General features: G+C 43.3%; 1 protein-coding gene across 2 annotated transcripts in view; it reads left to right on the top strand.

Moving 5' to 3' along the window:
- Nucleotides 1-4,062: 4,062 nt before the first annotated feature.
- The window catches only part of znf385d (zinc finger protein 385D), a 70,300-nt gene continuing 50,114 nt past the window's right edge, over nucleotides 4,063-24,248 (top strand). The window contains exons 1-3 of one of the 2 annotated variants that reach the window (XM_029503879.1): nucleotides 4,063-4,274; nucleotides 10,551-10,864; nucleotides 12,266-12,408. In XM_029503879.1, the coding sequence (XP_029359739.1) occupies nucleotides 10,852-10,864; nucleotides 12,266-12,408 (156 nt within the window). In that variant the 5' untranslated portion in view covers nucleotides 4,063-4,274; nucleotides 10,551-10,851. The remainder of the gene's footprint in view (nucleotides 4,275-10,550; nucleotides 10,865-12,265; nucleotides 12,409-24,248) is intronic. The other variant, XM_029503878.1, reaches the window with a different exon arrangement.

The raw sequence follows: 24,248 nt of genomic DNA, 5'->3' as shown, positions 1-24,248 counted from the left end.
AACTACTTTATGCAAATTCCCTCCAACACGCAGGGATGGCAACGAGGGGGAGAAGAAATCACCGTCATTTTCTTAACTTCGGTGTAAGAGCAGCTATCTCCAGCACAACGAACAGGAAGCCGACGCCCGGCGTCAACAACCTCCTGATTCACTGTAACGTCCGTTTAACAAGCAGCCAGGACTTGAGGAAGAAAAATGATGCATGGAAACGCGTTGCTTCAGAAATTAATTACCTCGTCGTGCACCTGTGGAGCGCTACGGCACAAATTAAGAGTACAACACAAGCCGTTCGTTTAGATCACTGTTTCAATGCTACAAACACCAGCAGGATTTATTGTCGCTTACATGTGAAGTAATTGTAAACACATTTTGTACTCAAATGTGAGCTCTGCACGTCTAGTTCTGTCGTCTCACTGTTCTGAGGCTTCAACTTTACGACATATCTGTCGGCCATCTTGGACTGGTCTGTCCTGATTCTCGGCTGTATTGTAGTCAGTCAGTCATACAGCAGCCACCCCCAATCCATCCCCCGCTTTATGGTCTATTTTCCTCTGATTGGGGCCATCACTTAAAGAATGAACATCCTGTCGTATCGAAGGAGACTTGAAACTGGAGGCTGAGACCATAAACTCATTAGGAAAACGTTTACAGCGCTAATAAATCAAGTGAGAATTCATGGAGGCTGCATCCACCTTCAATTGCAGTCTGAATTACGTCGTGTAATGAGATCTGATCATAATAAGAGCAGCGTTCAGATAAAGTCAGCGCTTATTAATTCCAGGTGAGAATACAAAGGCCTTTGGATAAGATGTTACTCTCCAGATAATTCATCAGATCACATGTAAACAGGATCATTGAGTCAAAGGCAGGAAAGGCGGCTGACACACAGTTTGTGTGGACAGAGCATAAATCTGGTGGGAGGCGACGACATGCCTCGCTCTCAGTTTGTGACTGTTGCATAATCAGTGTTTTGCATTCGGGAGCACATTTGAATCACAATAAAAGCAACAATAAATGTACAAGGCTCTATTTTAAAAAGCCGCCGTGCTGCTGCTCGGTAAGCAGAGCGCGTTATACAAGATTCCTTTACCGCTTTCCTTTTGTACCGCTGCTGAGAAAAAAAGTGGACTGTGAAGTCGATCATCTTGTTTTGATGCAAATCTCCTCTTTCAAAATCACAAAGGCGGCGGACGGGAACACGTACAGTATTTGTAGAGACTTTCTTAATTATCAATCAATCACTGCCAAAACCGAGAGATTTCCCAATTATTTATCAATTATTCATGCCAGCCAAACAGTTTCCTACAAATTCATATTTTTTTGATGAGGGGGAATGTGTGAATGTGTGCTGTGCCGCTAGTGATGTTTGGTTGCGGTTGTTTATGTGTCTCTGTAAGTGCGGGTGTTTACATGCACATTTATTTGTGTGGAAATGTGTGTGTGCGAGACCCGTGGGTACACGAGCCTGCTTGCACATTGTGCGTGTCTTCGGATGTTTTTAGCATCTGACTGTTTTTATCTTTATTCGTGCATATTTTTGCATTTAAGGAAGTGGTTTGTGGGTTTTTAAAAATGTTTTTTTGTGCCTCTCCTCATGCGTCCCTCTGTATTTGTGTAGTAGTAGGCATCTTTTGTGCCTGCATTAGGCTTCTGAAGATTGTGTGTGTGTGTTTGTGTAACGCTCAAAACAGCAGCCTGATATCAGCTCCTGTTGAGTCTGATTACAACCATCCAGAGATGGGAAAAAAAAAATCACGACGAGAGAGAGAGACTGAATGAGAACGAGCAGGCAGGAGTGAGATGCAACACAACAACAGTCTGGGAACGAGCGTGTGAGCATCAGAGAGTAAACAAAAGAGCCAGTGTCACCATCAGAGGATGAAAAGGACACGTAAAGGAGGGTGGAAGGAAAGAGACAACAGAATCAATCAGCGCTCTTACGTGCACTTCAGTAACTGTGTTACTGTCGGCTCTCCGCAGTAATCTGATTCCTTTAACATCACCTGCTTTCCATAATTAAGGCCGACCATTTCAGAAATGTGAATGCTCTCCTGGAGAACAGGGCGGATGTCACCGCCACGGCAGAGCGGCGAGATGACGAGAAAATGTATTAAAGGCTCTGTAATTATGAATTTAGTCAGTTTAACAGAAAAAAATTCCAGAATAAACTGAACTCTGGCCTCTTTCTGTGCCTCATTGTTCTAAAGTGTCCAACACAAACAATTAAGAGCCTCTCAAACGCCCTGAAATGAATTCACTGTTGTTCCAAACTAAAAGATGGAGACATCAGATTACAGATGTGCTGCTTGCACACGTTGTTGTTACAGCTGGAAACTACAAACCACAAAGATTTATCATCACAGATTGGGAGGAAATCTTTCTACAGCAGCATGAAAGGTGTGAAAACACCAAAGGAACAACCACAATCAGCTTTTCCATCTACGTTCTTCTCTTTAAGTGTGTGAAACATCATCAGAACTGATCCCATTCAAAAGCCACATTAAAGAGGGGGAATTAATAAACCAGAGTTTAAAGAAGCTGACGATAATAATGATGATAAATAAATAAATAAGTAGCTAAAATGATAAATAAAATAAAATAAATTGTAGTTACAGTGATATAAATATTTATGTGGGGGAATAACTACGGTAAAAAAAATACCTGATTGAGTTGTGGTACTGCTTTAGGGTTCGGGTTAGAAACTGACAATCTACTTGATGAATTTGTGGTCAGTCAGAGTTTTTGGAGCTGAAATTTCAGTGACGTCTTCTGGAAGAAGAGCGTTTGGCCATAACGTGCCAATATGTGATAAAATTCTGTTTTTGGAAGATGAAATGTAGCAGCTGCTTTTTAATCTGAGAAGACGACGTGAAAAACAACGATGTTTCTGATATGACACCAGCACATTTCAATAAAATGGATACTGAGATATTACGGTTTGTATTGAATTTCATTAATAAATATTACTTGTTGGATATGAGGTGCATGTTTTACTGCACTGGGAGCTGTTGATTGGAGGAACACACTGTTCCTCAGTCATCTTCCAGTCTGCACCAGTCTGGACTCCTAAATATGGGAATCCAAATTTAGTGTATGTTGCGTGTTAAGATGCAGTTATGAAAATTAGAAATAGCAATTTGTCAATTTGCAACTAATACGTTTTGACGCAAATGAGACAACAATGCACACATAAATCAATAAAATGTTTTGGCCACTGACGGCAGCACTGAGCAGCATTTTGATAGAAATGAAAAACATAAATAAATAATCATATTTTTGATCTTTTATGCCAACTTGTAAGACATTTCACATCTTTTTTTTGTGCCACTCAGCAGGCATTGTGAAAAAATTAAAAAGAGTATTATCACCCGAGGAGGCACGTTTCTGGCCACGTGGTGAATGTAAGTTTGATATTTACTCTCCTTTTTGCTCTATTTTTGTCTCCTCCAACTTTAAACATGTTTCCAAACCAACCTGGTTTCCTCTCAGCTCCTCTCAGTGTTGTTGGGTTTTGTTTTGTTTTTTGTGCAAGGAAACGTACGAGTGAAAGGAGGAAAATGATAAGAGACAGCAGGGGCAGGCAAAGGAAAGGCAGCGAGAAGACAAGACAAGGAAGAAACACGCTGCAAAGATATTTACAGAGCAAAGAGAGAGATGGAAGAGAAAGATGAAAGGAAAAGAGAGAACAGTCGGATTAAAAAGGAAATAAAAGGGAGCAGACTGGAAAGGAGAGTATAATGAAATACAGGAAACACTTTGGGAGGAAGCAACAAATGTAAGAGAGAGAGAGAGAGAGAAAGAAAAAAGGCTTGTTTGAAAGATAAAACAAAGATGAGAGACCTACGGGGGGGCATCTGGGGAAAAGAGGCTGCTGCTGGAAAACGTAGATAGATACCTCAGAGAGAGAAAAGAAAAAGAAGCAAAGGGATCCAGAGTGTGGAGGGGCCGGAGAGGAGGAGGAAGACTGAGGAGGAGGAGGGAAGAACTAAAGAGGAGGGGAGGGGACGAGAGAGGCAAGGGAGGGGAGAGAGAGCGAGGCAGATACGAGGCAGGTCCACAGACAGCGGCGGCGTGCAGAGCGCATGCAGCATGCAGACCGGCTGCTGACGCTCCCGTCGGATTGAGCACACATGCACGGACACACACACCCCTGAGGAGTGTATGAGACATGCACAGGCTGCTGTTCATGGACACACACACACCGGCCGGGCACCAGAGAGGAAATACAGCAGATCCCCAAACCTGAGGAGCCATGGACAGCAGCATGTTCTTTGGTGAGTTAGTGTTTCTGTTTGTGCTTCAGTGTTTACATGCATTATCTCATCCCTGTGTGTGTGTGTGTGTGTGTGTGTGTGTGTGAGAGAGAGAGAGAGGGAGCAGATTCCTTCATCTAAATATGTTCTGGATACTGAAAATATCAGCTTTGGTTTCCATTAAAGGAGAAGAGCATGAAGTTCCACACCTAGGAGTTGTGTTTTTATGTGTGTGTGTGTGTGTGTGTTCATCTATAACTGGATGTGAGTACAAGCCCCCCCCTCCACTCCAGCTCCAGCTCCAGCCTGCCTGTTACTTGTTCTGGGAATAAAATGGACAGCTAGTTGCTGTTACGGCAAAAAAATAAATAAATAAATAAAATAAAACAGAAAAAGGAAAGAGAAGTTGGTTGCAGTTGGATCCAAAGAGTGTCAGGTGGACCTGCTCACCAGGCGACCCCCCCCACCCCCACATCCCCTTCTGGTTTTTGCTGAACTGAGTCCCAGTTGGCCCAGTGGCTGAGAAGCCAAGCTTTGGGAAGCGATCGTGGCAGCGTGACCGGCTGACTGTCTGTTGGGATCCAAGTACGGATCGGGAGCTTCCAGCGTTGAGAGCCACTTGATATTCGGAGTCAGATATTTAGGGAAACTGAAGGAAGGCTCCCTCCATTAGACCTCATGGAGGAGACTGGAGGAGGCTTAGGAGGACTTAATACGCGAGTGGCTTCTCGTCAAGTGCTCTTCTCACGGCTGGCTTACAGTCACATTGGAGGAATAATTACACCGGGATCCGGAGTTCTGAGGGGGTGATTTGTTAAATGAAAGACTTTTCTCTTTTTTTTATCCCGCGGATTAAAGTGATCTGAAGTTACAGACCATGGCTTGTAAGAATGAGGAGGATTTTCTCCTCCTGTTGTGCCTCAGCAGAGGAGGGAGTTGTTAATGAGTGAGCCGTCAGGTGCAGAGACAGTTTCAGCTCCTGGAGACTCGCTGCTGATGTGGGTCAGGTGTGAAACCGCTGGAAAGTAAAGGGAAAATGCGGGTTAGCGGGATGGATCGCTTTTTAAATTTGCCCCCATTTAACCCAAAATCAGGAGGAGTGAAAGTGGTGAAGCTTGTCGGCCTTCAGTGGAAGAACAGTTCAGAAAGGTTGCTGTGTCTTTTTTTTTCTTTTTTGGTCACAGTCTTGTCTTTACCGCTCAGTGTTAAAGAAAAAGAAAAACACTGGGAGTAAAGGTCACAGTTTCAGCACGGGACGAGCATCATTTTAGCATTTATGAGGGCAGCCCTGAGTGCCCGACTGCGCTGCCCAGAGAAAATAGATGGTATCTCTTGAAAGATTAATAACGCTGTTTGTTTTCACCAGCTCTGCATTGCTGCTGTTTAACTGGAACATGTTTTCTGTTGAAGAGATTTATAGCAGGTGACATACCATTAGAGGAGTCAGCGAGACTCCCGACTTCTTCGAAACAAGATACTGAAATGGGGTAAAAAAAAAAAAGAGAGAATTTTGAGAATGATGTCCTCCTGCTCTAAATGCCGTCCACATGCATCAGAACCAGGCAGGAAAAGGAGCATAACCAAGCAGGCTAATAGGTCCGGAGTATATACAGCAATCAAACAAAGCTATTAGTGTTGTTGAGTCGGAGGCCCAGAGGAAATCTATCCGGTGTGTTTGGCTTCGCGGTCGCTGTTTAGCAGCACGTAAACGTCTTTTTGGTTAACCTCAGATTACAGAGCACGCTGGGAAGTGATTGTTGGATCCAACTCAGAGACAGCTGTGTTTATTAGCGAGCTACACTTATGACGGCAGCGAGGGCTACAGCAATATGCTAATCTGAAGAGGACGGAGGCAGCTTGTGTTGAGTAGCTGGGAACCAAATCCATCGCCGCGTGCCACCTGCTGGCGTGACTCAAGGAATTTCAGAAGTTATCCCGCAAAGGTTAATTAGAAAATCAGTATGGGGGCAACTTAAAAAAAAAAAAAAAACACAACCAAAAAAATCCCCTTTAAGATGTTTTAACTGTGCCCTCTGAGCTCACTTTGCTGCTTTTATTCGGGGTGAAATGATTTTATTTCTTTTATCTGATCTGAGAGCACGCTGAGGGTCACAGAACACAATCAGCAAACTCCAAAGGTGTTAATCGCATCTGGAGCGTCATCAGCCTATGAATGACTTTCAGGGGAATTCAGATTTATCTAATAATTGGGTTTATATTTGCTGAGGAAAATGGATGGACATGCCACAGCCATTTTTTACATTTTCTCCTCTAGATTAATGTTATTGTCGGAGCGGCAGCCAGGTTCAGGACACTACGAGGCGGAGGCGGAAGGTGGAGGAGAGCGGCACAAGATGATTAATTATTAATGCCAGTCAGCGTCCTCCAGACATCATTTTTACTCTCTCCCCCCTCCCTCTCTCTTTCTCTCTCTCTGGGCACGCTGCCGCAAGGAGTTAAAATGCTTGAGCTCAGATAAGTGAATCTTTCAGAAAGGGCAATGCGGAGGACAGTCAGAGTCTGAAGCGTGCCACAACATCGTGGCTGTACACATCCTGTCCCCTGAGCTGCTCGTAACATCTCATACGTGCTGCATCATTAAACACGGCCTCCAACGGAATGGATAGACAAAAGCCAGTGGGGGGAAAAACAAAAAGTGAAGACAAAATTCTATCAATTTCGATCTATTTCAAATGTTTCCAGAAGTCAGATCTCATCTCAGCTCCACAGTTTCACATTTCTGGGGAATGCGGCCAAACAAGAGTCTTCCAAGAGCCCCAGGTTCAATGTGTGTCAACGGCCATGTGCTAATTTGATTATTAAAATTAAGAAAATGTTTCCCAGAAGCGTAACTCCAGCTGACATGCTGATGACTTTTAAGCTGCAGTAAGTTTTTATTTAACTCCTTTTTGCGGGGGGCTTCTGTGTACAAAACAAGCTGGCTAATGTGATAGCAAACTGCTAGCAGACATGCGGCTGATTTGTGCTGACATGAGGAATGTGAGGGCCGGTTTTAGCTCAGTGTTTGGTCTCATGCGGTTTTTTGCTGGTAGAGTACAGTTTGGTGTTTGTTTTTTTAGCTGCACAGAGATGCCTGCTGGTGCTGCCAAGAGGTGCCAAAGAAGTGACGCTGAGACATAAAACACTATATTTTTTTGTGCAAACTGCCGAGTTCATAACAACGACCTTCAACTTTCACATCGCAAAATAGCCCGATCTCTTGCTGATTCAAACATATCAATTAGTGCAGCTTTAAGATTGGGCTTTATTATCATGTTTTGATGCTTTGTTGTAAGTTTTAAGACGGTTTTTGTGACAGAATGTCTCCTCTACTAGAGGAGTACTGTACACAATGCACAGAAGCTGTGTGTGTCTGTGTGTAGGTGGAGATGGGGTTAATTGGGGTCTGGCAGCTGAATTTTTCTGAGGTTAATCCGGCCACACTCATATCCAATTTTATGCTTCCTACTCCATCTGAACGTGTCGTGTTGACTGCTCTCATGCCTACCGGAGCTGCAGACAGAGAGTAAACACCCTGCAGCTTTCTGTGTGGCCCCAAAATATAAATAAATCTCTGGTTAAATTTTACATAGACAAACATTTTATAACCTCAGTCACTTTCTCATATTCAGTCATCACGTACCGTCAGGCCTGTGTGACATGCTCTCTCTGGGATTCCTTCATTCAGCTACAAAAATCGATTCGGTGTAAAGACCAGAGCGGGGGAGACTGTTTAAAGGGGTTTCAAATAACCTTCTCTATTTTATTTGTTTGACTTTGACTTGTTTCAATTCCTTTTGTTTTTATCATCTCAATAAATTCCTCCTAAGTAGATTGCAGGTAGCAGTTTTTGACCGGGCTGAGGACAAAACTGTAAATTCTCTTTCTCTCTGTCTCTCTCTGTGATTTTTATTCTGCCTCAGTTCACCAGGCAGTTCACGCTGTCTTCCATTAGCTATATGTCTGACTGTCACCTGCTGACCTTTCAGTGTGAAGAGACTTCTCCACAATGCAAAGTAGATGGTGCAGAATCTCAGCCCACCTCCGCCGTCGTGGCGTCGTGATTTAGAAGCTGTCGCCCCAACTCAAATATTAACATCTTTTAACCAAAACTCCAGTCAAACACTGACACATCCAACAAAAGTGTAATTACGGATGCCATCTGTGCTTTTCCACCAGTGGGCTGGAGAAGGGTTTGTTTTTTTTCTCCTTCTGTTTTAAACCTGGAGAATCTTCAGTGTCGGAGCAATGTGTTGTTCAGACATGGAGGTCAAAGCTCAGTTTAGCTGCCACGGGCTCATTTTCCACCCCTGCCTCATATTTTGTATCTTTTGCTGGTGGCAACAGGCGATCAGGCTGAAGACAGTTACAACACTAACCTCTGCTACGGGCTGGAATGCGCTTTTGTGTTTGGGCATGTTGGCGAGATCATGATAGCTGCGCTATCTTTAAAAACATGGAACAAAAGAAAATATGTGTAGCTTTCTACAGCTCAAACTGCGCGAGGTGAAGGAAGAGTTGTAAGGTCAGAGGTGGTTCAATCCAGCCAGCACATTTACGCAAACACTCCACTTAAGTACCACTTTGGTGTAAACTTTCACCTCAACACCATCAGGACTGAATATTGGACCTTTCAGCTTTGGTTTCTTTGCAAAATTCTCATTGTTAGCCGCGTCAGTATCAGTATCTTGGGTCGTCTACAGAGGATGGATCCTGCTGATCTCGGTGGTGTTTTTGTTTTCCTTCCTTTCCTTCTCATCAGGTAGATATTTGTGGTCTGGAGTGCAAAGTCTAAACAAGGATCGGATTGATTGCTATTGACGTTCATGTTCCCTCAGGATGAAGAGGAACAACTTGAGCAATCCCTTCACTCTCCATCTCGCACATCTTGATACGCTGATCTCAGCGTTTAACTAAGAGCACCTTCTTTAGTTAATGTTTCCACGTGGGGTTCATCTTTAAGATTTACTCATTTAAATTGATCTTGTTCATTATTTCCGGCTCATTCTAGTTTTGAACCTCATGACAGCAGGAAGTAATACATTTGTTTGTCCTACTTCATGTGTTTGACAATAATTGCTGTACAGATTAAGACTTTCCTAAACACACTGTCACCATCTTTTGACTGATTCAGTATCAGATTTTAAACTATGCAGCAGCATGTTAAGGGGTTACCCGTGTACAACGCACAATGTTAAAGTAAAAACAGTAGAAATAATAGTCAAAAACTAATGAATAAAAAGTCCATTCTGCAGAAATGAGTGTCTTCTTCTCCACATCGGAGCTCCTTTTTCTAAATGATGATTTCGCTTTTTTTTGATGAGGTAAAGGATCAACATGCTTCTTCCACCAAACATCAAAAAGCCCAACTTTATTGTGATTTGTTGTGGAGAGGCAGAACAAATCATCTCTGTGTTTCATTACAGGGGGAGAAGACTCGCAGACTTCAGTCACGGTGACATGTCAGATTTCATCTCCTATCAATCAGAAAACTAAGCACAACCCGATCACACAAATTCACGTTTCGTTTTGTCACTCTTCATTTCTCCGCACACTGATCCCACATGCATCAGGCCTGCTGTGGTTGAGCGGGCTGTTTTGACTGAACATGTCGGTGAGTGGTGGATCCCCCCCCCCTTTTTTTTTTTTTTTTTATGGGAGGGGGGTGCGAGGTGAGTCGTGCCTGTGGGCTGACGTCAGGCCCAGCATGTTGAGAGATGGCACGGTCGGATGATCCCTGCAGAAGGACATGCTTTGTTAAAGTTGGGACTAGGACGTGCCTCCACATGAGAGACGGCATGTGTTCTTTTTCCAACAGATGGCAGCGCTCCGGCGACTGGAGGGAAAAGACAGAAGACTGAGTGAAGGGAAGAAGGGTGGGGGGGCAGTCTGTGGTTTTCCCCTCTTTCTCCTCTTTTCTTTATGACGTTTGCCTTTTAGTTACCACTTACCACTGCCGGGGGGCCGAAAACGTGGCGAACCTTGTTTTTATTTGTCTTAGGACGACGGTTTGATACTGTATCTGCCAGCACTTTAGAGCCCCGCTGGCCCCGAGTTCCAATGTTGTTAAATGTGCAGCATTCAAAAAAAGAAAAAGAAAAATCATCCCTCTGGTTCTCATTATAGCTTTGCAAAATGGCTTCTTTAATTCCTAATGTTCTGGAAGGGTGTGACGTTTTTTTTTTTGGGTAGAAATCTGCCCTGTGCTGTTTCCAATTGGTGGTTCATAAAGCGCACTGCTGGCGTGGCACACTCACATGACAATAAAAGTGAAGTATTTACTTTTGTTTTTCCTAGAGATGTGTAGGCCAGGCCTCTCCTGCCATTGAATCATCATATAAGACACACTGCGGCTGCTGCAGTCCGTCCGCATCGGCCACATTTCGGGACGAGAACATCTGTTTTGGGAGAGATTAACATCATCGCAGCATCACACAGTCAGTCCCCTGCACTTCATAGTCTGACTGTGATTACAGGAGGAAGTTAAATTCAAAGGACTCAAAAGACAGAAGACAGAAACCAGCACGGGGAGATTGTTCTCTTCACCATCATGGTTTTTAAAGTGCTGAAATGGGAGTAGCGATATAAAACCTAAAAGATGGCGGGACCAGGTTGAGTATTGATTCTGCCTGTAGTGTCAACTGTTTTCATCCCCTTGTATGTTTTACTTTTCTTTTACTCTCTGGGCTCACATAAACGCAGTGGAATTCCTCTTTCTTTTGCCAGACTACAGAAACTGTCGCTTCAAAGCCATTTCCAAGCTGCCACTCTGCAAAATCCTGATCGTATAACTGACAACATAAGTTAAACACAAAGACTGCACAGCAATTTCGATAATTCCCTGTAAAATGCCCAGTCAGAAGGGAAATTAGAAACTCACTCACATTGAGCGAGGTGTGAAAAACCGACCTCACACGTCACAGAAAGCAGCCAAGTACCCCCCCCCCCCCAAAAAAAAAAAAATGCTTTTTTGGGGAAAAACAAACATCAAAAAAGTAATCAGGTGGTCTTAAAATATAAGCAAAAAACAGCCACGTCAGCTGTCAGTCTGTGACATTCACGTCTCTGAGCTGTCAAAAAAAGAAAAAGCAAACAATCAGAGCTACTATTTGTGTTGGAAAATACTGTGAGCTAAAATAATCTGCGAGTTGTGTCTCACAGAAAAAGTGTGAGATGTGTGAGATGAAAACATGACAGCTGAGGAACTATCATGTCAGTCGGGTCCAAACATGTCTGCTTTTGTCTTCTTTAGTGAAGATGGAGCAAAACACCACAACAACACACGCTGCCACAGAACCTCTATCTACTCTGATTCTCATTTTTCTCACTTACTTTCCTTTTAAATATCACACAGAGCTCCAAGATGAAGTTATAAGGAGATCAAAATATATTTTGTGACGAGGAAGTCAATCAATTTTTTATTTATTTATTTTTTTTTAAATCAAAGCATGGACCTTGATCCTTTTTACCAAAGTGGAGCTTGAATTTCACCAAACATCTGACTGAAAGTTTTTTCAGAGTAGAAGGATAAAGCGTGTTTGAGACTACAGTGGCCTTGAGGTAACAGAAAAGCAAAAAGGCCTCTGTGGTTTTGTTTGCCCTTCCCACACTGGGGAGCTTCAGGTGATGATGATGATGAATATGAGTCCCTGAAATCCTACAGACTGGTCCTTTAATGCCACACTAACTGGGGTTTTGGGGGATTTCTGTGCTCATTACTGGTGACTCTACAAACTGCCAGAAATAGTTTTGAGTCCTGGAATTAATTTAAATCCCATCAGCTGCATGCGCTGCATGCTCTGGAACTGCAGTGGGGAAAGTCTGCCTTGGCGGCCGCGGTGGTTTCAGGCTCTGAACGGTTAAACGCCACTACAAATGAGCTGCATGTTTCACATTGTGTCAGACAACACGCCGAAGGTTGACTTGGATGGAATCTGAGGGCTTTTGGCTCAAGCGTGTGTCCCTGTATTTGACTGCAGTTCAACATGTTGCCTTTGCTCTCCCTCCTGCAGGTAACACATGTCAAAATGGCCTCATGCCCGCCCTGGTGCGTCCCACCCTGCCCGCCGTCCAGACCTCGCTGGGCATGAAGCAGTTTCTCCCATTTCCACTGGAAACCGCCTCAGCGGTCAGCCTCTTCCCAGGATTCAACACGGTCAGTCTCACCTGCTTTCTGATGCTGTTTGATTCTCTCTGAGGCGTTTTGAGCTGGAGATGTGACGTAGTTTGTATTTTCAAGGTCATTTTAAAATGACGTTTCTGTTTTATTTTATTTTTTTTAGAACTTCACTCACTTCCTCAGAGCTACAGACTTTATGTTTCAGTATCCTCAACCTCGTTTGGTTAAGTTCACGGCGTCTGTCTTTTTATAAAGTGCTTGCTCTTTTATAATTACCCATGAAACATCTAATTACGATGATGCTTTCAAAGCTTTAAGGCAAGTCTTTGAAAATGAATCCATTTCACGGTGTTGACACTCTACTGAAGAGGAGTAACTCCATCTGGGAAATAAATGTATGTTTTGTAAGTCAAACATTTATCCAGCTGGTACAAGATGAAATCACGTGATGTCTTCAAAGCAACAAGAGCATCATTGATGGAAACCTGCGTGATGATTGTGAAAGTGAGGCTGCACATTCAGCGCCGTCTCTGCGATTTCCTGACGTCTCTGACTTTAGGAAAAGAAATCGAGTTATTTCTCTTTGAGGAATTTGGCCGCCGACTTCGACTCATCTCCTTGTTAAAAACCACATCTGTTTCTTTTTTGACTCAAACACTAACAGAGTTTACTGTAGAACATGTTGAAAATGTCTAGGAGTTGCACAACAGTTCTGTCTGAAATCTTCGCATCGTGCATTTGCATTGGGAGGTTACAGTCTGTTTGGAATACGTTGTTACTGAGAGCAGCGTGACTAAAATATACTGCGAATCATTTGGTGAAAGTTCAACTGCAGAAATGCTGCACAGCAGTGAATTTTTTAAATAATTTTTTCATTTTCCGTATCGAAAATTTCCAAGTACGTTGTCTGACGTTATCGCGGAATCCTCCAGAGTAAAATTTGATGCACATGTCAGGGAAAATAGAAAGATTGTCTAGTTGTTTTGTTTGTGATTTACCAACTCCAATTAAATGTCAGTGTAATCTGGGGAGTCGATGCACAGCGGGCCGATGAAAGAGGACAATACATCGATAAATATCAACTTTGTTTGAGCTTTTCTGTCAGTGATATTTCCTATTTTCTCACTAATTGGGACCAAGTTACAGTCAACAAACTTCCTGGAACATTTTTACAAAAATTAAAGACCAGTAATATAAACTGCAAAAACAATCATTTTTCCATATTTGTGATGGTTTGGAGTTTGACAGAATTCATTCATTTTAAGTGTAACAAGCACATTAACTGAAAACATCAACAGCTGTGGCCATAAGTACGATTTTCTCTGAGAAAGACTAAAACGTACTGACATTTTTTTATTGCTATTTTTATGTTTTTCAGCGCTTGGCAAACGTTGGGGAACCATTTTGGTTTAATACAGAAATCAGTTTGAAAAACGAAACAACATGTTTGCGTTTCTCAACAATGAACCAAAAAACTTCATTTTTAAGGTTTTCATGTTGGGCCTGCAGTGACAGCATTTCTCAGATTCACCAGCACGCCCTGAACCCCCCCCCACTGCAAATCAACAGTGGTACAAAATAGCATGAAATTATTGTTGGCAGCATAGCGTGATTTTAAGAAACAAATCTGAGTTGAAGAGACGTTGTTGTGCGTCTGTCCAACTGAATCCATCTGTAAATGTAAACGTAATGAATAAGGACAAGCAGATTTATGGCACTGGGCTTTTTGAATAAAACAAAGGCGCCAAATCAGATTCTGGATCTCTCTCTGACTGTCTCATGGTCGATGCCTCTGACCTCCAAGTCTGTTGTGTTCTGTGCATGTTCAGTAAACTTTTTCTTCTTTTTTGTTATTTTGAATGGTTCCATCATGTTATAAAATCTGATATAACTACCTAAAAGGGTTAAAATATTTTTTAATGCTGGGCTGTCACATTTCAGAGACCAATGCTTTAATTGGCCATCTCTGCACTATCGATAACTGGTGGAAATGACTTTCTGAAATGCAACGGTAGCATGGGGCTACACAGACCTTATTGGATTTGCAACCAGCGAGGCGCTACGTTTTAAATGGAGCACTCACCCAATGTGCACTTATAGTACCAGTGTGTACACTGCTATGGATCTATTGATCCTCCTTTTGTGAAAGCAGAGAGTAATTATGAGGAAATATGTGGCTTCGCACATATCAGATCAGTCGGGTCATCAAAAACAGCAACAAAAAAAAAAAAAAGATGACTCCTGAGAAAGAGGGAAAAGTCCTTCTCTCTTTTAAATTACAGGGATAGCTCCATTTAAAATCTTCTGGAAAGAGAGTGTGAAATATGGAGCACAGCTGGAGAGGAAGAGAAGAGGGGACATCACGGAGAAAAGCCTGGATAACCCACGGGAAGACAGATTGTTTCTTTCATGGGAAAGTGCAGAAGCTCTGTGTGCCCCCCCCCCCCCCCTCACCGGTTCCTCGCCTCGTCTAATCTGTATTTAACAGGCCGCAGATAATAAGTAATACACTGGGAAGCGTCCAAATGGTGGAAAGCTGATACGAGGTGAACACAGAGTAATCATGTGTTACTCTGTGTCACACACTCAGCCCTCGCTCAGCCTCTGTTCTCTGCAGCTCTGCTCAGAAATCCAGATTTCCTAATCACCAACAGAATGTGGGCCAGTTGTGACAGTGGGGGATGACACTGGCAGGGTTCATACACCAGCTAACGTCTGCGGCGCCGCCTGCTTCGCCGGCAGCCCCTTTCAACGCCAGTGAGGCCTTTTGGTTTCGAGGGCGCAACAAAGCAGCAGCTTCGAGGTCTGATCGGGTTTCTTTGTGTGTCAGGCGGCAGGCGGCTCGCTGGGTGGGAGATGTTTTACCGATCGTACAAACGGTGCCGGAAAATTTTAAACTGTCAGAGCTGTGCTACGGAGGAAAAGGCCTGGATTCAGATTGTTACTGGTGTGTGTGCTGGTGTGTACACACTGGTGTGTGTAAAGTGTGTGCTGGCAGCCATACCGGAGAGCTGAAGAGAGATGGAGGGAAAGAGGGACTGAAAGAAGGAAATAATGATGCAAAGAAGGACAGACTGGAGGAAGTAGGAATGAAGGGAAAGTAGAGGGGACAGAAGGATGAAATGTACATTTTCTGTTTAATTCATGATTATGGGAAATGTTTCCCACCGAACTGCGCTGGAATTCATTCCCTATATTCTCTATAAATGGTCTTAGGCCGAAATATGTATGAGAGCCTAATAGGTCTCTAAGAGCTGCAGGAGCTGCTCAGTTAGTTCAAACTAAACGGGGTGAAATGTCTTTCAGCCACAGTGCAGGAATGGCCTCCCAAAGGATCAGAAAACTAAAAATACCTGCTCCCCTCGGCCTTCAGCTAAGCATTTAAACCTCCACTTTATCTGTGTTTTAATACAGTGAGCGACCTCTGCGTATGATAACGTTCCACACAAATAAATCAGCCATCGCCTTCGTCAGGCTCCTCCGCTGGAAACACAAAGGTAATATTCTCCAGCGGAGTGAAAAACTTTCTCGAACTGCACCAGTACTTTCCACCTCCTCATATGAGCGACGCGGCTTCGCTCAAACGGTTTATTAGACGCTGCAGATCTGATTATAATTGCGCACAGAAACCCAGCAGCTGTTCGATTGAGCGCAGCAGACGTTGTGATTTACAGATCACAGTGAAGCTAGTTTCCATCTGCACTTCCACTGAGAGCGCGCACGTCTATCTGCTCAGATGAGGTCAGGTTTGCTTACTTGACTCCAGGGCTCAATAAACATTTATGCTCCCTTGTAAAAAAAAAAAAAGAAGAAATACTGAATGATCCTATAGATGATGACCATGATGATGATGATGATAGTTCTTCCATTATCGCACTGCAGCAGCGAGAACACACTACATCTTGGAAAGGTTTAAAGTGTGTCTGTGTGTGTGTGTGTGTGTGTGTGTCCACACCTGCAGAAAATGGCTCTAATACCAAAGTTTCTTGTTGCGTCTTTGCGCAATCTTGTTCTGGGCCGAGTGACTGACACAATCAGGAAGTTCTTAGCTGGAGGGAAAGATGTTTTCTCTCTTTCTTTCTGTGTTTCTTTCCCAGAGGTGGGCGCAGTAATACAAGAAAATCCACCAGAAAAATGTGGCTTTAAGTCATACACAAAAAAAGAAAGAAAAAAGATTTAATGCTTGTAACTACATGTGCTCGGAGACAGAAGGTAAAAAAGGTCTATCTGGAGGCTCCAGTTCAAAAGGAGCTTTCAGACAAACAGGAGGGTGCAGAAGGAGAGGAGGAACGTTACTACGTTTTTATTCTATCTGTCTGTCTGTCTGTCTGCCTATCTATCTGTCTGTCTATCTATCTATCTATCTGTCTGCCTGCCTGTCTGCCTATCTATCTGTCTGTCTGTCTATCTGCCTATCTATCTGTCTGTCTGTCTATCTATCTGTCTCTCTGTCTGTCTATCTATCTATCTGTCTGTCTGTCTATCTATCTGTCTGTCTGCCTGCCTATCTGTCTGTCTATCTATCTATCTGTCTATCTATCTATCTATCTATCTGTCTGTCTGTGTCTGCCTATCTGTCTGTCTGTCTATCTATCTGTCTGTCTGTCTATCTGTCTGTCTCTCTGTCTGTCTATCTATCTATCTGTCTGTCTGTCTATCTATCTGTCTGTCTGCCTGCCTATCTGTCTGTCTATCTATCTGTCTGTCTGCCTATCTATCTATCTATCTATCTATCTATCTATCTATCTATCTGTCTGTCTATCTATCTATCTGTCTATCTATCTATCTGCCTGTCTATCTGCCCATCTGTCTATCTATCCATCTGTCTGTCTGTCTTTCTAATTCACCAATTAAGCCAAACACTAACCAAGTCCAGCTGGTGTCATGGAAGAAAGAAAAACACACGTAACTAAAATAACGTATCGCTCACACAAATGACTGATGGCGCTCTCGGATTATTTATTTGTGTGCTCTTGTCTGGCTTCATTTGCGCTCTTGAATGATTATTTCATGTGCAGAAATAAACAGAAGGAAACTTTGACCGATGGTAACATTTTAAAGGCCGTTGGACGCCAACGATAACAGCAATGTTCTTTGATCGACAACGATCTGCTTTTGTGAAATCAGAAGAAGATTACAGACCGTTTGATTACGTTGCCCGTAACCTGGTTATTGCACATCGCATCTATAATTCATGACTTCAGCTTTTTAATTGATGCTCCAAACGCTGTATGGATTTTGGAGTAGACGCCGTCCTCACTCTGACTTCGCTTTGTTTATATCAAAATCTGCTCTGATTGTCCGGCTGACGGAGATATCGGTGACATCATCTAGATGAAGTTGATCAAAATGTATCTGGTGTAATGTGAATTTCTGGCCTCGTCCAGTGAAAAATTCCTCATCTGTTTTCACATAATCAAGGAAGAGGTCCAGCGTTTGATTTGTGGCACTCCAGGGTCTTGTCTTGGATTTCGAGCAGGCGATAACAAAGCATCTCATTTCATCACACGGGATTTTCAATCGCAGAGAGGGGAAATTTAATCCTGGGATTTGGAATGAACAGTATCATTTTTCTTTTCTTAGACAACAGCTTTGATTTGCTGATTCAAACGTCGGTGTCAGGATGTGTTGGTGTGGAGGAGAACCACTAACACCTGGACATGTGGACGAGGGAAGGGGGGTGCTGTCCTCCGTTAAAGAAAAGAAACAGAAAGTGAGTTGTGGAGGAACTTTTAGGATTGCTCTGCAACTTTCAATTGATTCAATCGTAGAGGAGTTATTGAAATTGCCACCCTGAAAGAAATGGAGCAAACTAGAGAGGAAAACGGGGGAGAAAAACGGAGGGAGAGCTCAACAGGAATGGAGTGTAATGAAAGAGAAAAGTGAAACGGGGGGGAAAGTACTTTTCAGTTTAACAGAGTGTGAGGGCCAAATGTGTCTGTGTGTGTTTGTGTGTGTTTGTGTGTGTTTGCGTTGTCTTTCTTTGGCCCTGAAAATAAGATCTATCTTGCCCGGAGCCTACATCTGTCTTGGAGAAACAATACAAACTCCATTTCCCCCTTCAGAGTAATCAGGAATGTGATTTATTGATTCTGTGTGCAGATCTGCACGCTGGGAAATTACTTTTTTTGTCCTGCAGCAGCAGTGACACACAGGCCTCAGTCTGCACTCACCACGGCATCACAGTCCATTTCAATGTGTACCCGCCACCGCTAAGTCAATGTTAGCATCAGTGGCTCTAATGGAAATGTGCTCTTTGACAAAGCACGTAACAAAGTGAGTCCCAGAAGTCCTCCTGGGCTCTCGGGGTCCCCCGGGACAAAAAGTGTGCTTCATTTTGTGTGAGGGCATCGTTAGGTAACTGATAGTTGGAACGCTACCGAGCTAGCACGACGTCTGGATCAGCGACTCACCATTCAGGTTTGTTCTGATTTTCAGCCAGCTCATTCACAGCTGTCTTTATTTTTTTTTCTCTCCAGCTACACAAAATGTTCTCAACAGATTTACAAACACAAATGAGATAGAAACTTCCAACGTAACAACAAGCAGCAAAGGAAAAATGGCGGCAGTAATAGCGAAGAGGTGAGATTGTTGCAGAAAGCAGTTTTTCTGATCTCTCACGTAAATACATTGTCTTTTATGCCTTGTTCTAATTTTACAATCTATTTTTTAAGTTTGTCTTCAGAAAAAGTAGCTGTGGCGTCAGGCCCCAAATGGTTGAGCACAAAATCCTTTCGTTGTTATGTTTTTGGGAAACCGACCTTTCACTTTTGCTGATTTAAGAGTGGCACCACTCACTTGGACAATGTCGATGTTAATAAACCAGATATGCTGCTGAATCTCCTGGAGTTTGAGCTTAATGCTTTCCATTGCCAGACGTCATGTGACCGAAAGCTCCAGCGTGGCCACGATACGTTGAGCAGCGACTCGCCGCCTTGATCGCGGCAGGTTAGTTTCACTTTGGTGAATTATCTCAGTAGCTAACTTCAAATCCACCCAGCTTTGAAAATGTCTGTGGAAATTGAAATACTTTTCGAAAGGTCACCCTGGCAGAGGTGACCCCGTGTTTTCCTTCTCCCGCTGACACACACGTCAATGAACGGAGCGATGACAAGAATTGGAGCTTTGGGAAGAGAAGAGACGGAGGACACGGTGAGATGATGAGAGAGGAAGTGCAGGTGCTGCTCGCTCTGTCCAGCAGAGGATTAGCATTAGTCCATGTGCTGTTTAACACTGAACGGATCGCATACAAACAATGTGAGCCTAATTAGCACAGACACATGTTCTCTAGTGATTACGGTGGAAGCTATAGGCTCAATTTAACAATACAGACCTGCCGTAATTATAGTTACAGAACAAGTGTAGGATTATTGTGTAAAAGACCCTTTTTCTTCCATTTCTGTGATTCAACTTCAGAATTGGCAGATTATAGTGTGTGTGTGTTTGGACCATTCAGCGCAACATTTAACCTGATTCTCTCATACACTACAGCTCAACTGATAATTTATGCTGCTGCCCACTCTAAAGCTATTTTTATCCAATGTTTGCCCTCCAAACATGAGAAAAAGCACATATGTAGATCAGAGAAATCATTTTTCAGGCACGATGCCCCCAAACCAACACGGCTCGCTCCATTTATTGTGGTCACAGTATTTTTTTAAAACCCTGCATATGGTCATGGGTATATATAGTAATAGATAATGTCATACCAAGACTCCTGCGTTTCATTTAAAACAGAAATCTATAATGGTGGGTGCAGAACCAGCTCCAGCTCTATAGCTTTGTCCCTTCCGTTCTTTATTGTTGACTTTGAAATGACAAACGAATGCTCAAAGCATGCGCTGTACAGCGATAAAACGAAAAAGAACAAAGGGTGACTCACGGCTGTTTTGCAAGCATTCATTTGATTTACACATGTCCCATAAACATCTAATGGACTCTATAAATTGTACTTCTGGGTGAAGCATGCAAGCCCACAAAACGGCGGGGAATGATCAAAGCTGGAGAGCGAGTGAGAGACCACCGCGGTGCCAGCCACCTTCCTTCCAGTCACACCTGCTGGAGTGGAGTGCAGCACAGCGGCCCTTATCATTCAGCCCGTGCTCTGGGGCTTTTTAACCCCCTGAACTGAGTGGAAGCTTTATGTTGGCAGGGCTTGTCTTGATATGTTCTCCCACGATAATATTTCACTCCCTGGATAGCTGACAGCTCACCGTGCTCTCTCTGGTGGAATGCAGAGATAACAGTCGGGAGCTCAAGATGATTTTTTATGGAGGTGATTAGTGCCAGCTCTCCAGCCGAGGCCAGCTGATGCTGTTGTCCACCGTCTCCTCTTTGTCTGAGTAACCTGCTTGTGCTGTGTGCTGACAACTCTCGAGCCTCCTCTGGGTGTTTATTTTCATTCAAATGTCAGCTGCAGATGAACTCGATGGGTTTGCATCGAAAGACAGCGATGTGCGTTTGCCTCCCTCCCCTATGTTTCCGTGCGCTCTCTGCACATCGAATGTTCAGCTGCATGAGGCGAATGGAAGACTGGAGCAATCTGTTTTTGCTTATTTCACGGTGTTTGCCATGCACTCCGGGTTCTGCGAGGCAATAACAAAAATATGGCCGCTTTAACTACGCATCTGGTCATCTTAAAAGAGGGAATACAGCTCAGCTTGAGAAATAAAGAATGTATGTAGCAATTAAAAGGGGCCAGAGTGTTTTGGATTAAGGTTTGTGAGCTGTGCTCACAGCAAGTCAACAGATTTTTGTAAACAACAGTAAAAGCATCAGAGCCTGATGATGGGTGTGAGGTTTGAGGTTCATTGAAGTTGTCACTTCATTGTGCAACTGGTGCATTTAAAGCTGATCTGCTGGCAAAAGACGGAAAGAAAAAGCCAGTCTGTTAAATGTAGTGTTTTTTCAGCTGCATGCAAGATCACATTGATGAGTCTAAAAGGAATAACGCTTTACTCTCAGATGTGCATTTGAAAATTCAGGGAGCAGTTTTGACATCATCAGAAGTAAATAAGCGAGAAAGTGCAACAAAATATGTCCAATAAAATTGAAAATGCTGGAGAAATAGTTCCTGTTAATTCAAAATTAACTGTCTCGCTAAATCTGGTAGCTTTTGGTTGGACACGTGACTCCACAAAGCTGCAGCTGTCGGTACACTATGTTGCATTTTAACACAATGCTACAATGCTATGCTATGCTAACTGTGAGTTAGAGTAAATTGAAAGTTAAGCTCGTCATCAATATGTTGACCACTTTGGGACACAATGTTCCAGCACCACACATATTTTTTCAACCTAACATGTATCCAATGAAACAATCCGAGTTGGGAACATCATTTTGGATTAGACTGGTCATAACTCACCCGCACAGCCTGTGACAGAAGGTCGTCAGTCAGCGCTACTCTGCTTAAAATGGCCACGCACCAAAAAGTCTGGGAACCACCAACCTAAATAAACAGTGCGCCTGGTTTAAATTTGGAAGTTCCTTACTTGAAGTTCACCAGATAACCTGGGTGACTTCATACAGCTCGATTAAATTCATCTCATAAGAAGAGCCCTGACCTCAGAGCATTATCTTCTTCCCCTCTACAGTTAACAGCCCGTGTCCCTGAGGACCAGAGTGTGATGTTACTTAGCCAGAAAACTTGGTGTTTCTGCCTCCAAGAAATTTTTATATCGATGAAACTATAACAATCTGCACATTGCAAGCATATGAACATTGATAAGCGGAGAGCAACTGCCCTTAGAGAAAGCTATTTCTAATTTTGCCAGAGCTGAACATGCTCCATCTCTGGCATCTGCCTGACACTAATCTTTTCCACTGTGCGTGAGTGAAGGTAGGTCTGGGACTGTACCATGTTTCACTGTCGAAGCAGAAGCAGCTGGATCACGAGTTCAAGCTGCTAGCACCTGCAACACCATCGTTCCCATAATGAAAAACACACCAGTCCCAGAGGGGAAATTCAACGGTGTCTCTTTGCACCGAGACAAGGCTGGCCTGGGGATTTATGGGAGTGTCAGCCTCCCAGGACTAAATCATTATTTTGATGAGGAGGCCCAGGGTTCACAGAGCAGTCTGCCAGAGGTGCGAGGTCTTCGGACACCCCCTGTTGATCTGCCATGATAGTTTTCCTCTGCAAAGCTTTCTAAAGAGCAGTGTTTTTCTCTTCGTCAGCTTACATAAATGTGTCCCCACTGCACCAAAGAACTCAGACTAGGGTCAGCTGTAAATCATTCATGGAGTTGAAACTGTGCTGAAAGTTGGCGGTTTAGATTCCTGCTTTGCCTGGGAAAGTCTTTGTGTAGAAAATGCAATGTACTGTCATTATACTGCAACTTGCAGCGTGCACGAGGGAGACCCCAAAACGCAGCACACAAGTCCAGCAGTACAATTCGTTACTCTTATGAATAATGTGTGTAAATATGTATAATTGGATGGATGAGAAGCAGAAAGAGTTGATTAAAACCGTGACTCCTCAGCAGACTTTTCCCTCATTAAGAAGCTGAAGAACGCCAACATCAGGGAAAGCAAGATTAAAGTGAAGTTGAACTGGAAGCCTCAAAGGTCCTGCGAGGGACGTTACAGTGAATACGCTGCATTGTCGGGATTCTGTGTTAGCAGGTGGCTCATGCATTTTTCTATCTGAGCACATTGATTTTGGAAAAGCCAATAGATGGCCCCACTCCTCGGGCTCCTTTCTCATTACCACGGTATCAGCCTTGTTTGATATTCATGGTGCAATATTATGAGAAGATAAATCATTTAATCGTGGTTTTTATTGAACCCCGTCATGAGTGCGGCCCTCCCCTCCATCCTGGGGGTGTAGCTGAAGCATTTTGATAGAATGATGGATTAGAAATTATTCAGCGAGGGAATTTTTCACGATCAAACAAAATCCGGGTTGAGTTTCACTGCATCAGCGGATGGTACTTTACATGCAAAAAGACTTTCAGAGTCCTGACACGGCAGTTTTCACAAGCTTGCTACGTGCTAACGGCCATGTTCATTCATGTTTTGAGCAAAACTACATAACTATTCCATGTCCACAGTTTTTTTTTTTTTCAAGGAATTTCAGGTTTGCATGAACTTTAGCACAAAAGTGGTTCCATTTCCCTCACTGCAAGTCTGAGGGATGATCTGTCAGGCAAAAAATGCAGGAAAAAACATTTCCTGTTGAAGTTTGTGTGTCTGTAGGTGATGTGCCTTCCTCATTCTGTTCAGCTCCAGTCAAGCGTTAGCGGCCTCTGAGTATAGATTATCACCTGGATCTTTGCAGATGATACAGATGTGTTTGTTTGTAATGATCTGCCTGTAGTCGACGCCTGGTGGGACGGAATGAATCCATGGAGCCCCTTCTTCAATGAAGTCAACCATTTTGGTGCTTTTTGTAATTTAACATACAAATTTTAGGGTTTTCTTTTTAGAAGTTCATGGTTACAGTTGTACGTAGTTGTGACTGATGTGGCCATCAAACTGTTTTGTCTGAGGGTCATCGATAAAAACCTAAAGAGAAGCAGAAATAACATGTTCCACAATATAGTTTTGCTGCTGTGCACTGCGGTGCATTATGAATGATTACACCCTGTGCAGTAGACTGATATCCCACAATGCATCCCGGACAGTAAAAATAACACTTTGGCCACATGCTTATTTTCTACTGCGCCAATGCACAACCAATTTCATGGCCTGAATCTGGCCAACATACAAAATGACAGTCGATACGACATCCACATCTGGGCCTATTCTGGCACTCACAGTAAATCTTCCAGACATCAGGCTATGCTGGAAGATCACAGCCAGACGCCGTGGATGTACATTGGCCAGTTTCGGGCCAAGGACTGAGGCCAGACGGTCTATTTTTCAATTGAAAGTAA

The sequence above is a fragment of the Echeneis naucrates genome, chromosome 6 (assembly GCF_900963305.1).
Source record: "Echeneis naucrates chromosome 6, fEcheNa1.1, whole genome shotgun sequence".
Lineage (NCBI taxonomy): Eukaryota > Metazoa > Chordata > Actinopteri > Carangiformes > Echeneidae > Echeneis > Echeneis naucrates.
Note: the sequence above shows the minus strand (reverse complement) of the source record. Positions and strands in the feature narration are given on the sequence as shown.